This window comes from Castanea sativa, chromosome 6, assembly GCF_040712315.1.
Source record: "Castanea sativa cultivar Marrone di Chiusa Pesio chromosome 6, ASM4071231v1".
NCBI classification, from domain to species: Eukaryota; Viridiplantae; Streptophyta; class Magnoliopsida; order Fagales; family Fagaceae; genus Castanea; species Castanea sativa.
The window spans coordinates 4,038,029-4,051,447 of NC_134018.1; the positions used below are offsets into that span (position 1 = coordinate 4,038,029).

Consider the following 13,419-nt stretch of genomic DNA (forward strand, 5'->3'; position numbering starts at 1 on the left):
AAAACATTAAACGCAGACTCTTTCATTTTTCAGTGCAATACTCCTATGCATCAGACATTGGGCTGGCTCGCGGTCATGCATTGTGCCTATGCATGCCTCCTCAATGCATATGAGGACTAGAGGTAAGCCAATCCAATCCTTTCACTTTTCACGTGTACACTGATTATTTTTATGCACATTCTATTTTTATTTTGTAAACATGATTAACAATTATATAAACTTATTATGAGAAGCAACGATTACAATATTTAATAAAAATGCATTTATCGGATAAGTTAAGACAACAACTTTGTTAATTTTATGAGTTTTCATTGGTCTTTTAAGGGAATATTAATTGTCGTTTTCTTAAAGAACAATCCTTATAAATTGTGGATTCATCTCATCTTTAACCATTTCTTGTCCTAACTGAAAGTCTAGGGACCGAGCTTGGGGCTATTGGCCTTTGAACTGACCCCCTTCTGAATTTCTAACGTTTCTTCATTGCATTGGGTCAAATGGATACAAATTACACTCAAAATAAAACCAAGCGTGTCAAGAAGGTGCCATGCTTACCATTTCAAGGCGGTATCGACCACCGCATGCCTCACAACAAGAAGGGTCCAGAGGCGTTTTATTTTCACGTCTCACAGAATGCTCATTGCATAGTGACAACTAGATATCTTTCTTGTGTGCTAAATGCTAATATTTGGTTATACGACATCATTTAAATTATAAATTTGTAGGAGAAATATTAACACATTTGAAGATTGCAATCACTAGTACATACTAAAAATAAGGGGTGGGGGAGGAGTCAATTGAGAAGCTATTAGCCAATGGTCACAATGGAATCCTCAATGATCTCAGAAACTTACAGACTGAAATTCTGCTAACCAATTAACCAACACATCATCCCCTACCCATATAACTGGGGAGACCGAGTGTAGTATCTAACAAAATTCACCCAGTCCCTACATATTATAATTTTTGTTAGTTTTAATGAATACCATATATACAAAACTCAAACCACAACCTTCTATTTTCTAATATCTAGATTTTCTCCTATGCACTTTTGATCGCTTCCTAGATGTTCCAGTACCATTTACACTTTCCCTTTGCCTTTTTACATTGCCGTTACTGAGAGAATCGGCTAAGACGTTGGAGGTTTTGATGTACTGAACAATGTTGGTTACAATGGCATAGACAGTTACCTCACTTTTCGGCATCATGATGGCCGTTCTCTCAATAACTGCATTCTGCCCGCAGCATAAATCTTGAATTGCTGTGTCTCTCAGCCTTTGAAGTACAGCGTCTTTGTCAGGGTTAAAGCAATCAATTGAAACCTGCAAAGAGATAGGTATAATTTGTCTGGCTTTGGTAGGAACAAGATTATTATACAAATGTGAGAGCAAATGAGTTATACACTTATAATCGTCTGATCTTCAGCCGTCTGTTTTATCTACAGACAGAAATGCTAACAAACATGCATACATGTATATACATATGAGCATACATATTTTCATTCTCACATACAGGTACTCAAATCATTTGGAGAGGTCGAGTACAAACTAAAAACGCTGACAAAAGCAATGGCTGACGTGTGATGACCAACAGGCTGGCATATTTTAGAAGTTATTCAGAAACTTTAAATATTTGTAGCGTGCTCATGATTGCTAAGGATCCTTCTGTCATTTCTATTATTTTTTCTTTTTTTAAAAATCTAGAACGTTGTCAAAGAAAGGAGCACCCTAACAGTAATTCAACACCAAAGAAGCACTGTAAGCTACCATCAGTATCGTGCACCATTGTTTTATCAAGAAAGTGAAAAAAACATTTCAGAGATGGCCTAATGAGCTCTAGCATAAACGTCACATCCTCACCCCATATTAACAGGACAAAAGGTGACCTCAAAATGTGTGCAAATTACAAAATTAACAACCTAAATAAAAGAAATCACACACATGAAATAAGTAGAACTGGTCCCTCTTCTCACCTTAAAATCAATAGGGATATTAATTTCAACAGACTGACAGCCACAACCATCAATGAAGTTGACTTTTAAGACCAATTCAAATGATTTTGCCTGCATGGTTCTCCTGACACATAACAATAACAACATGTAAGAAGATAAAGAAGCATAAATAAAATAATGTCTAGCCAACCTATCAGGGGAAAGAAGTGATTAATATTTTCCATTATAGGTGTTTAGTAGGTGAACTCGAAAAGCGGAGAGAACAAAACATTTGTTGAACTCATATTATATTCATGTATTGATTTTTTTTTTTCATGAACTAGAGGCATAAGATTGTCGAATAATCTAATTCTCTCCTATTTTCCTCCCATATTGAGAAGATTAAAAATGGCAGATTTCTTCCACTTTTCTATTCTACCAAATGAGATATAATATCAATCCATCTTCCATTTCCTTTCCAAACTTTTCTATCCTCTCACTATTCCACCCAACCATGCACACTCTAAGGGTCAAAAAGTCCATTCACATTCTGATTATAAACAGTCAAGCAACTTGCCCAATCCAAAATTATTGGCAAGCACCATACATCATTTTTTTTTTGGTAAGTAATTGTAATTTATTAAACTTGGAAAAGCGTATACGGGAAGTATACAGAGATTTAAAAAACAGAAAGAAACTAAAGAAAGAAAATGAAGCTATAAGATTAGCAATTCTTTTTTGATAAGTAATAAGACTTATATTCATCATGAAAGAACAAAAACAAACAAGTACAGGTGTTCATGATGGTGAACACAAAAAACAGCAAACAAAAACAACAAAAAAGAAAAGAGGAGGGCAGCTTAGGGGGCACTTCTAAGGGAAGAAAGAAACTCCAAAACAGAAGAACAGTTAGAAGAACCCCAGAACCTAGCCCAATCAAAAAGAGTATTTTGGCCGAGAGCTTGTAATTGTTCAAGCATTCTCTCTGGATCCCCAAAAGATCGCCGGTTTCTTTCCAACCAAACGACCCACATCAAACAACTAGGAACCATATTCCATACGTCCGAAGAAAATTTCTCCAACCAATTACTCCAACAGGACACCAAACTCTCCACTGAACCTGGCATGACCCATTGGATCCCAAAAGCTTGCAACATATGCACCCACAAAGAATAAGCTACAGGACAGTGGATGAGAAGATGGTCCACAGATTCCGCCGAACAGTGGCACATATAGCACCTATTCGCCAAAGGGAGGCCCCGGAGCATCAAATTATCCAAGGTAAGAATCTGACCATGGGCAGCGGTCCACAAGGAGAAAGCCACCCTCTTAGGAACCTTGACTTTCCAAATCCCCTTCCAAGGGAAGTAAGAATGGGATGTACCCCTGATCTTGTAATAGAAAGACCAAATATCGAACTTCCCATTCTCATTAAGACACCAATTAGGTCTATCACACCCAATACCTCTTGGGATACGAGATTGAATGAGATTTAGGAAAGAGAAGGCAGCCTCAAATTCCCTCTCATGGAAATTCCTATAAAATCTCACATTCCAATACCTACTACTCCCATCCTCCTGAATATCCAACAAATCAGAAATACAAGCTTCCTTGTCACTGGAACACGCATATAACTGAGGATATAGCATTTTAAGTGAGGTATCCCCAACCCACCTATCATGCCAAAAACGAATGCGGGAACCATCACCCACCACAAAAGCCAAGTGTTTGGAGAACGTCTCCCATCCGGTCTTAATACCACGCCAAAGGCCACACCCATGGGCCCTTCTACATTCTTTAGTCGTCCACCCCCCTTGACCCTCACCATATTTGGTGGCAATAACCCTCCGCCAAAGAGCAATGAGTCTAAAATATGGCAAGTACCATACATCATTCACTGAATCATATACAATTAAGTTTCGTGATGCCATATTTTCTCATTTTGAAGCAAATCCATTTAAATATGGAAAGCTTATTTTTTACTTAAAATGCATATATGATTAACTATACAACAATAACAAAGCCATGGTCTCAAAACTTTGGGTCAACCATGGATCCTCAAGAGACTTTTTGGGATTGGCCACATGTACTTTTCTCCACCATTCTATCCTATCCAAAATCATAGTCTCTATTACCACCTCAATTAACATATCCTTTTTTTATTACATCTACTAGTGTTATTTTAGGTCTTCCTCTTCCTCTTTTTGTTCCCTTAACTAGAATGAAATCTATCTAAATTTTTGAAGCTCCAATGGAATCTTTACAGTGCGGAACAGTATGACATTGCAAATTACTGAATATTTAGGTCTTCCTTTTCTTTCTTTTTTGGCAAAACACAGCATAAAAACTGTTCTATTAAACAAAAAAGGCATAAATACTATGGGATAGTGCTGACACCACCTTTTCAGCCGAAATGGTTGCATTTGTAGGATAGCTTCTTTATAATCTTGGTTGTCCAAGAAGGAAACCTGTAGACATGCAGCAGAAAAATTAATTCTAATTGGAAGGCTACATAAACAAAATGACTTGGTAACTAAAATGTTTGAAACAGGGAGTATGATAACCATCCTAAAGTGGTCTTACATAAGTTAATCTTTTGGAGTAACAGTCATTGATTTCACATTTACAGTTTATTTGTTTACCATGGAGAAGCGGAGAAGTTAACACCAGAGCAATAAAATGACTAAAATATATTTCTTGTTAATAAAGACAAGCATACAACCTTGCATTAAAGTAGTCAAAATAAACTGTAAATATGCATTCATGGATTGCTCACAGCCTTGCTTTGAGAGTTAGAATAAAGACTCTCACAGAATTTTACAAAGACTTTGGAATTCTTGTTCAAGGGAAATGAGCAGCTGCATGAATTTCTAAACATAAAATCACCTCAACAGATTTGATGAAGGGCAATGGAGCTCGCCGTCCATGTGCACTAGCAACTTGGAGGGTCCAGTTCACATATTTTCTATCTGTAGTTCAAGCAGAAAGATTATGTAAAAAAGCTATAGTTCAAGTAGAAAGATTATGTAAGAAAACTATAAGACTAAAAGCCTCAAATAATTAGAAGAAGCTCCTATAACTCCTTGTTTCGGTTGCTTCATAAGAATGACATCTAGGAACTAGTAATATAACAGAGACAATTATTTGACCCTCACAGGGTTAATTAGTTTTTTAACAGAAAACAATTTCATAAAAAATTTCACCTATACTTGGCCCAATTAAATTGAGTGACATGAACCAGAAAAAGGTCCTTGTTCAAAGTCTAATGAAGTTCTTATGTCTGCTGAAACAGAAATCAAGGAGATTTTGTCCAGATGCAATATGCATTACACAAAGTAAAATAGGAAGGTCAAGTATAGTTGTTTGCGGAAGACATGAGCTTTAATGCCAAATCTAATAGTAAACTCAGGGACAACGTAAGCATCCAGTTTATTCTATAAAATAGATAAATAAATAATATATATTTTAAAAGTACAAATCCAGTTTTGAATGTAGATGGTGAAGCCCATCACTACCACTTAAATTTGTCATTGTCAACAAATAGCCTAAAGATGAGCCCATTGGACTTGGATAGAAAACATCTGCTTCTCATAAATGACACAAATGTCATTGTGACAGCATTCCAGACTAAGATACATAATATTGCAAAGCCAAGAAATTTACCTATACTTAATGCTTGAGTTAGAATGACCTCAAAAAGATCAATCCTTACAAATGGTGGAATCTGCAGTTTAAGAAACTCCATGGCACTTGCAATGACCTGTTCTATTTCAAATTAATTAATAATTTATTGCAAACATATGCCTGATAATAAGCAATTAAAAGCTAAGTGCAGTTACAATGTTAAAACTGACAAGCTCCAATTGAAATATATCTTTATTATAAGACTTGAATGCTAAGACACACAGATTCCATATAAGAAATGCAAACAGTGCCTCTTGATGCTATTTCAAAAGTTCAGAAACAGAGGGGAAAAGAAAACAGGAAAGATCTCTCTGCAATTAAAAGACACAAATTGCAATACCTTATCTACCCGCCCATGGATCACTAAACTTGCTTTCTTGTCCTTTGGAGTTTTCTGTAAAGTTGAAGAATGCACATTTTAGGCAACAAGAGTTTAGGCTAACAAGCAAAAATGTATACACCATTCTCAAAAATATTGAACCAGCAATTAAGGGAGAAATAGAGAGACTGACAATTCAATATTGCACTTGTTAGAATATTGGTTAGATGATTAAATTTACCATTTCCTATAGCTTAAGCTTGTGGGAAAATCAAGAATTTATCATGGTATTAGAGCACATGATTTTGAGTTCAAACAGTGTCTTTGCTCTAATTTGATTTAAAAAAATTAAAGTCTCGTGTTGGGATCCATTTATTAAGGGGAAGTTTGAGTCCACACTTGAGGGGAAGTGTTAGAATGTTGGTTAAATAATTAAATTCACCATTCTCTAATAGCTTAAGCTTGAGAGTCAATTGGTAATTTATCAGCACCAGTTTATTATAATATACGGAACTGGCTTCTAAACAGGAAAGAATGAACTGTAATTAAGGAAAGGGTTTTAGTAAACAAATAGATCATAAGCCAAATAACAAAACTTATAAAATACCCTAGTGTCAGCTGGTACAAACGTTCACTCAAACACACAAAATCCAGATTTGTTATCTAATTGTGGTCTTAGATATTTAAGAGCATTGGTAAGAAATTGTTACGTGAGACAGACAATAAAATGATAACTTGTTATTGTTAACTGATAATAAAATTAAGCAACTAATATTAGAGTGAGTTTATATGTGCAAGCCCCAACCACTCATCATCACTCCAGCTTTCAATTTGGATTATGATTGAGCAGTTAATGCACTTTTTCTCCCCCCCCCCCCCCCCCACCCTAAGTAGGCAGTGAATTCATTTTGAACAAGAGATGAAGTACCTGAAGATTCACAATTATAATCTTTCCCCCACCACGGAGTGATTTAAGAGGTAGGTTACATGCTGGAGTTATTTGCAAACTGCAGAGAGAAATTATGCACATGACCATTAAACAAAGCATGAATGCGAGAAGACTCATAATTGAACCACAAGTGATCGTCAATCCAATTTGCCAAGGATGTCAACAAAAGAACTGAAAACGGGGCAATGTACTATGAATTTTTCATAAAAGATAAGTTGAGAATTCTGCAGGGGGCAGTTTAATACTGTCAAGTAAAAATCTTGCCCTTACCTTGTCCCCAAGCATAATACAACATCAGCCATCCTGCAGTGCTTCTCAGCAGGATCCATCTCCTTAGGGGGTAAGGCATCCTGCAGAAAGAGAGTATTTATCAGGAAACTGTTCTTCAATGAATTTTTTTAAAAATATATATACACACACACACACACATAGACACCAGCATCATCCAGTTTTCTTCACTATTTTTAGCCTATACATACATACATATTAACTCCATGAAGCATTTATCATTTTATGTTTCATAGAATGGCACATTGCACTGTGGCAAATCTTAGCCTTTTAACAATTCCTAGTGACTGCCCAAATATCAGCTGTTATTTATGAATATCATAGATATGTAAAAATACTATGAAACATAAAATTATATCAGCCTTTTAAAAATACTCTCTTTTTTTAATATATAAATAGTACTTTGAAAAAATACTTCACTACAGAGAGTATAAAAAGAGAATTCTTCCCTGCATAAATCATAACAATTGTCATCGAAATTGGTCCATAACCCTTTTTCCGGGCTTGGGATCAGCTGTGAACAAAATATACTGTATATGATACTAAGTATAAGGACAAGCAGAGTTATTTTATGTTCCTATGAATATAAATTTCACTAAATTTCCTTCCTAGTAATTAATAAACTTGCATTAGAAACAAATTGTTTAGTCTGAAATCACGTCCAAGCAGTCATTGATCCCAAATAATAATTTTAAATTTTGATCCTCACCAAACTGAAACAAGTAAAAATAAAATTATTACCTCCCAGTCAAGAACTGTATCCTTGAGTTTAGCACCACATTTTACATCAGAACACCGCCTTGATGTCTCCTTCAAACCAATAGTTTCCACCTCAAAATCCCGCAAGTACCTAAACAGATGTAAATAATAATTTAAATTTATGTTGTTATAAAAGTGATACCCATACACAGGAATAATAATTCTGAATCTTGGATGGCTTGTGATAGGATGAGATGGTGTTTGAATGGGAGAGGTAAGTTTGATGTTCACTCTTATTATATGGCAATTTGTGGAACCAATACTAATTCATTCCCTTGGAATAGTATATGGTGTGTCAAGGCCCCAAAGAGGGTGTCCTTTGTCTAGACATTAGCTTGGGGTACGATTCTTAGCTATGACAATCTTATCAAGATGTTCTCTGTAGTTGGCTGGTGCTGTATGTCTCGGTGCAATGGGAAACGGTGGACCATTTTGTTGCTCTACTGTGATGTTGCTTAGGTTCTGTGGAGTGCATTTTTTGATTTGTTTGAGGCTCATTGGCGGTGTCATTGACAGTAGCAGACCCATTATTTGGGTAGAGGAATTGCTTTGGGAAGCACTCTTCAGATGTTTGGAATCTTACTTCATTATCTTAAATGTGGATAGTGTGGAAAGAACATAATAGCCATACTTTTGAGGATATTGAGAGACCTCTTGATCAGATGAAATTCTTGTTGGTTCATACCTTGTTTGATCAGTCTCGCAGGGTTTTACACATTGTAATTCTTTTTCCTTTTCTTTTTTTAATTTTATGAATATTGTAATTCTATTTTTGAGTTCTACGACTCGCTTCAATTTTCTGTATGATTCTTTGTAATTCTTAAGATACTTTATGTTCATCATTGTGCAGTGAGTTTACTATCGTAAACACATTGTACTTTTCTTATCAATAAAATTCTTATTACCTATCAAAACAAAAAAAACAAAAAAAGGAGCATGAAGTAATCCACTCATTCCATAAATATTATTACTTATCAAAAAATAATAATTCTAACTTCATAAATGGAAGACAGAAACTTTCCACAGAGTAATAAGAACATCAACAATTTACTACATTTTCAGACCAAATATCAACTTAGAATATTAATGAACCCAAAAAGAAAGTGGGAGGGGGGGGGGGGGGAGAAACATCCAAAGATAGTAACACAATATGATTAGAAAATCAGTTTCTGTCGAAATATATAGCCTTACTCTACTCCACATGAAGGGCAAGCTTCCATAAACGAGTTCCCATGCAATTCAGCAAGTTTCTCCCTTGGAATTCCAGACCGAAGATGGAGGCCATCAACATTCTAGGATTTAAAACAACGGATTGTAAGATATGAAATATGTTTTCAAATAACTCCACATAAAACCCAATTGGTGGAATTAAGACACAAGAAAAACATTAAGTGATTACATCTTTTGACGCATCAAAAAAAAAAAGTCTTTGCATCTTTTGACATTATTTTGCACTTAGCATTATTTGGAAAAGAATAAGCAATGTTGCCAAAACAAGTCAAAGACCCAGAATGCCAGCATAGTATCAGTAGTAGTCTAAACTATTCCAAATAGCAAAAAATATATGAACCTTCATCTCCACACATTTATGGTAACAGGGCCCAAAAAAAAAACCACTTTAACAATTGATAGCTTGAAATTACGAGCGAGCATCAAAAGAAGGCAACAGATTTTAAGCAAAATTATGATGAAACTAGATTAAGCACTCATTAATAAAAGTTCGAGCTGAAGTATTTCCCAATGGGATAATATCAGAAATACAGTCAAGGAAATAATGCAGCCATACCTGACTAATAAGGAACTTCAAAATACCAGCCTTCTCAAGTTCAACCAAAGCCATATGAGTCAAGCTTGGCATTGCACGGTGAAATGGCAGCGATGCTTCAGGCAAGGCTTTGCCTTCACGCTGTACTGATAATTGACGATTAGAAGATACATACATAGGGATTTACAATGGATGATTATTTTTCTGAATGCTAAGGCAAACCATGGTAAGGTGCATGTGGCAAACAACTGCACTAAAAGCATGGCAGCTGTTGAGAACTTAATGAAATGTATGCCTTCATCTTTTTTTTCAGGTAAAGTTGCTTACAAACATAAATATCATATGAGTAACATTTGAACAATAAGAAAAAAGAACACAAAACTTTATAATAGATCTTAAATTAATTGTAAAAAAGTTGACTATAAGCTGCTTATTAAATTTAAGCAGCCCATTCTAGGTTAAACAGAAATTATTGAGGCAGGGGATAAAGGATTACTAAATTAATACAGTTCGAATAAAGAACAAAGAGGGTCTTATTTAGACTCATGACACTGTATGAATTTCACAATTATCACCTGAAGGGTCCATATTCCCTTGGGACCTCGGAAATCTGGTATACCACAAGAAGTTGATATTCCTGCACCTGTAAACACCACTAGATGCTTACTCTGCAAGTAGAAACAAAAAAATGTGACAGCATTGATTAATAGAAAATCTCAAATGAATTTAGCTAACATCAATTAGATGAGTGAGATGCTACAAGTTCAAACCTTTTTTACCATCGTGGCAAGTCGTTCAATCTGCAGAAAAATGCTAAGGTCAGCAAAAATAGTAAAGACATAAAAATTCCTAATAATTCAATTTATTAAACACAGGAAGAAATTTTTTAAAGAAACCAACAGCACATAAGTGAAGAAGTTTGCAATAATAATAATTGAATAAGCAACTAGATGTATACTATCTTCCACGGGGTATGAATAGTGATTTTGGTTTAACTGAACCAATAAAATTTAAAAAGGCTAATTCAAAACTACAATTGAGTGGAAAAGGGCTTTTCACCAGAATGAATATAATTCACATTAGATAGTTCAACAGTGTATCACAATGAAATCTGAACAAGGAAGAACAAACCAACATTTTGAGTGTCTTCTGATTTTTTTGGATGCCAAAAGATGACAATAAGGAGGAAAAAATATAAAAATCCTAAGCTTACAAATATATGTGGACGATTCAAAACATATATTTTTTTCTTTCTCCTTACATCACATAATCTATCAAGGATCCATAGCCAACCCCAAATATTGGGACTAACGCGTTGTTGTTGTTGTTGTTGTTGTTGTCGTTGTTGTACATCACCTAAAAATCCAATTGAATTTTTCTTAAGACCAACTATATAGTAGGCAATATTAAACCACATTAATTTTTTTAATCATTTCACACTATCAAAATCCATTATTCTATTGCATCTTTCTCCCACTTGATCCTTATGAAAAAGCCATATTTCTATTACATCATTGATAATTCCAAAATATTACCTTCTGTTCCTCATCATGAGAGTATCAGGATGTACCTCAATTATATACCAAAACAGAGCTTAGTTCTACAACTATCCAAAAATTCGATTTAAATCCTTAAACCTTAATGGCTACAACCCTAGGCATGTATAATTTCAACATCCCAAGTCCAAAAACACGATTCACCCCATCACAATCCTTCAACTACTGCATGCATAGTTTCACATCACAACACAATTGGCATCTCAAGTCCAAAAACACAATTCACCCCATCACAATCCTTCAACTACTGCATGCATAGTTTCACATCACAGCACAATTGGCATCTCAAGTCCAAAAACACAATTCACCCCATCACAATCCTTCAACTACTGCATGCATAGTTTCACATCTCAACACAATTGGCATCCCAAAGAAAAGATAGTAACCTTTGCAAATTCCCATGAAATACATATGGGTGATCAATAATGCCTCACATTATTAACCTACAATACCGAACCATCATACCTATATCACAAAATCAATAATGGGTATACGAATTTCAGCTTAATAACCAACAAAGCAAAGTGAAATTAAATTCCTGGAGTCCAAATGCCAAAACCCAGAAATGGGATCTCACAAAACAAGCCAGAATAGAACAAAGAACAAATTTCCACAGCAAAACAAATTGTAGAACCACCAACAAAAAACCCAAACTTTCACCAAGTTTAAGCACATAAAACAAAGTTACATTCATGGGTATCACAGTGTCATACAAGATCATCAAAATTTATCAAACCCATAAGGTCAATTAGCAAGCAAACTAGAAGCACCCAAAAAAGAAAAAAGAAAAGACCCAAAGGAGCAAGAATGTGAATGGGGAAAGATAAAGTCTCTACCTTTTCTTGCAAAACATGAGGTGGGTCGAAATATTCTGTCATTCCAACATTGCCCACATCTTCTATGTACGAAAGCTTCTCTGCATAGCCTAAAGACATGGTGTGTCTCACTCACTCTTTTCTCTCAGCTGGCTTTCTCTCTCTAAAAACCTCTCTCGCTCTCTCTCTCTCTCTCTAGAAAGTTGATAAAAACCTATAAAGTTTGAGACTTGGGAGAAGAGAGAGACCCTTTAGCTTCTTCTTCCCCCTCTTTCTCTCTCTATTGCTCACACAGACAGGGCATTTATAATTACAAACATTTTTTTGCTTCTTTTAAGGAGACCCCTCAAAAGCCAAAACTAGTACTCATGACACACTTCCCTGCATATCAGGAAAGAAATTCTTGCATACACTACACCTCTCTGGATTACCACAATGCCCTTGATTTTCCTTCTATTATAGAAGGTTTTTTGTCAATACCTTTTATTGAATTTAGTGACTTTTTGTGTTCCTATCACGCTTTTATCGCAACATTGATAAAGTCATTAATAGATAATCACTTTTTTCACTACCTTTTTAATTGATAATTTCAAAATTGTAATACAAAAGTCATATCTTTAAATTTTCTTAATAGAGAAACTAATGCTTTATGTTCATTGTCCACTTTAAAGTTTGAACTTGTGTTCTTAAATATTTTTAATAGAGGAATTATTGTTTTATATTTATTGTTCATTCCAAAATTGTGATACAAAAATTGTATTCTTAAATATTCTTAAAATTTGATAAAGGTATTTTTTAATAAAGGTAGTTGTTAATACCTTTTATTGACTTTAGTGACTTTTTGTGTTCCTATCGTAGCTTTTATCGCAACATTGATAAAAGGTCTGTTTGGATAGAACTTATTTTGCTGAAACTGAAAACTGAAAATTGAAAACTGAAAACACTGTAGCAAAATAATTTTTAAATGTGTGAATAATATTGTGGGACCCATTTTTAATGAAAAAGTTGTTGAAAAGTGAAATTTGTGGGACCCATGAACAGTAATTTTGTGTACTGTTCATAGCTGAAAGTCAATATATGCGGCTGGGTTTAAAAAAAAAAAAAACAAAAGCCAAAATGCGGACGTGGACGCAGAACGTGGATCCAAACGCCCTCAAAGTCATTAATAGATAATCACCTTTTTTACTGCCTTTTTAATTGATAATTTCAAAATTGTAATGCAAAAGTTGTATCTTTAAATTTTCTTAATAGAGAAACTAATACTTTATGTTCATTGTCCACTTTAAAGGTTGAACTTGTGTTCTTGAATATTTCTAATATAGGAATTATTTTTTTATATTTATTGTTCATTTCAAAA

General features: G+C 34.7%; 1 protein-coding gene across 1 annotated transcript; it reads right to left on the reverse strand.

The window, feature by feature from the left end:
* Positions 1 to 744: 744 nt before the first annotated feature.
* On the reverse strand, positions 745 to 12,491 carry LOC142640987 (NAD-dependent protein deacetylase SRT1). The gene is made up of 14 exons (XM_075815331.1): positions 12,084 to 12,491; positions 10,462 to 10,491; positions 10,267 to 10,359; positions 9,713 to 9,832; positions 9,118 to 9,218; positions 7,909 to 8,017; positions 7,150 to 7,229; positions 6,859 to 6,937; positions 5,952 to 6,005; positions 5,591 to 5,687; positions 4,814 to 4,896; positions 4,328 to 4,395; positions 1,970 to 2,072; positions 745 to 1,319 (listed from the first exon to the last, which is right to left on the reverse strand). Exons 1-14 carry the CDS (start codon positions 12,180 to 12,182, stop codon positions 1,020 to 1,022), a joined length of 1,416 nt encoding a protein of 471 aa, XP_075671446.1. The 5' UTR covers positions 12,183 to 12,491; the 3' UTR covers positions 745 to 1,019.
* Between the last annotated feature and the right edge of the window lie 928 nt (positions 12,492 to 13,419).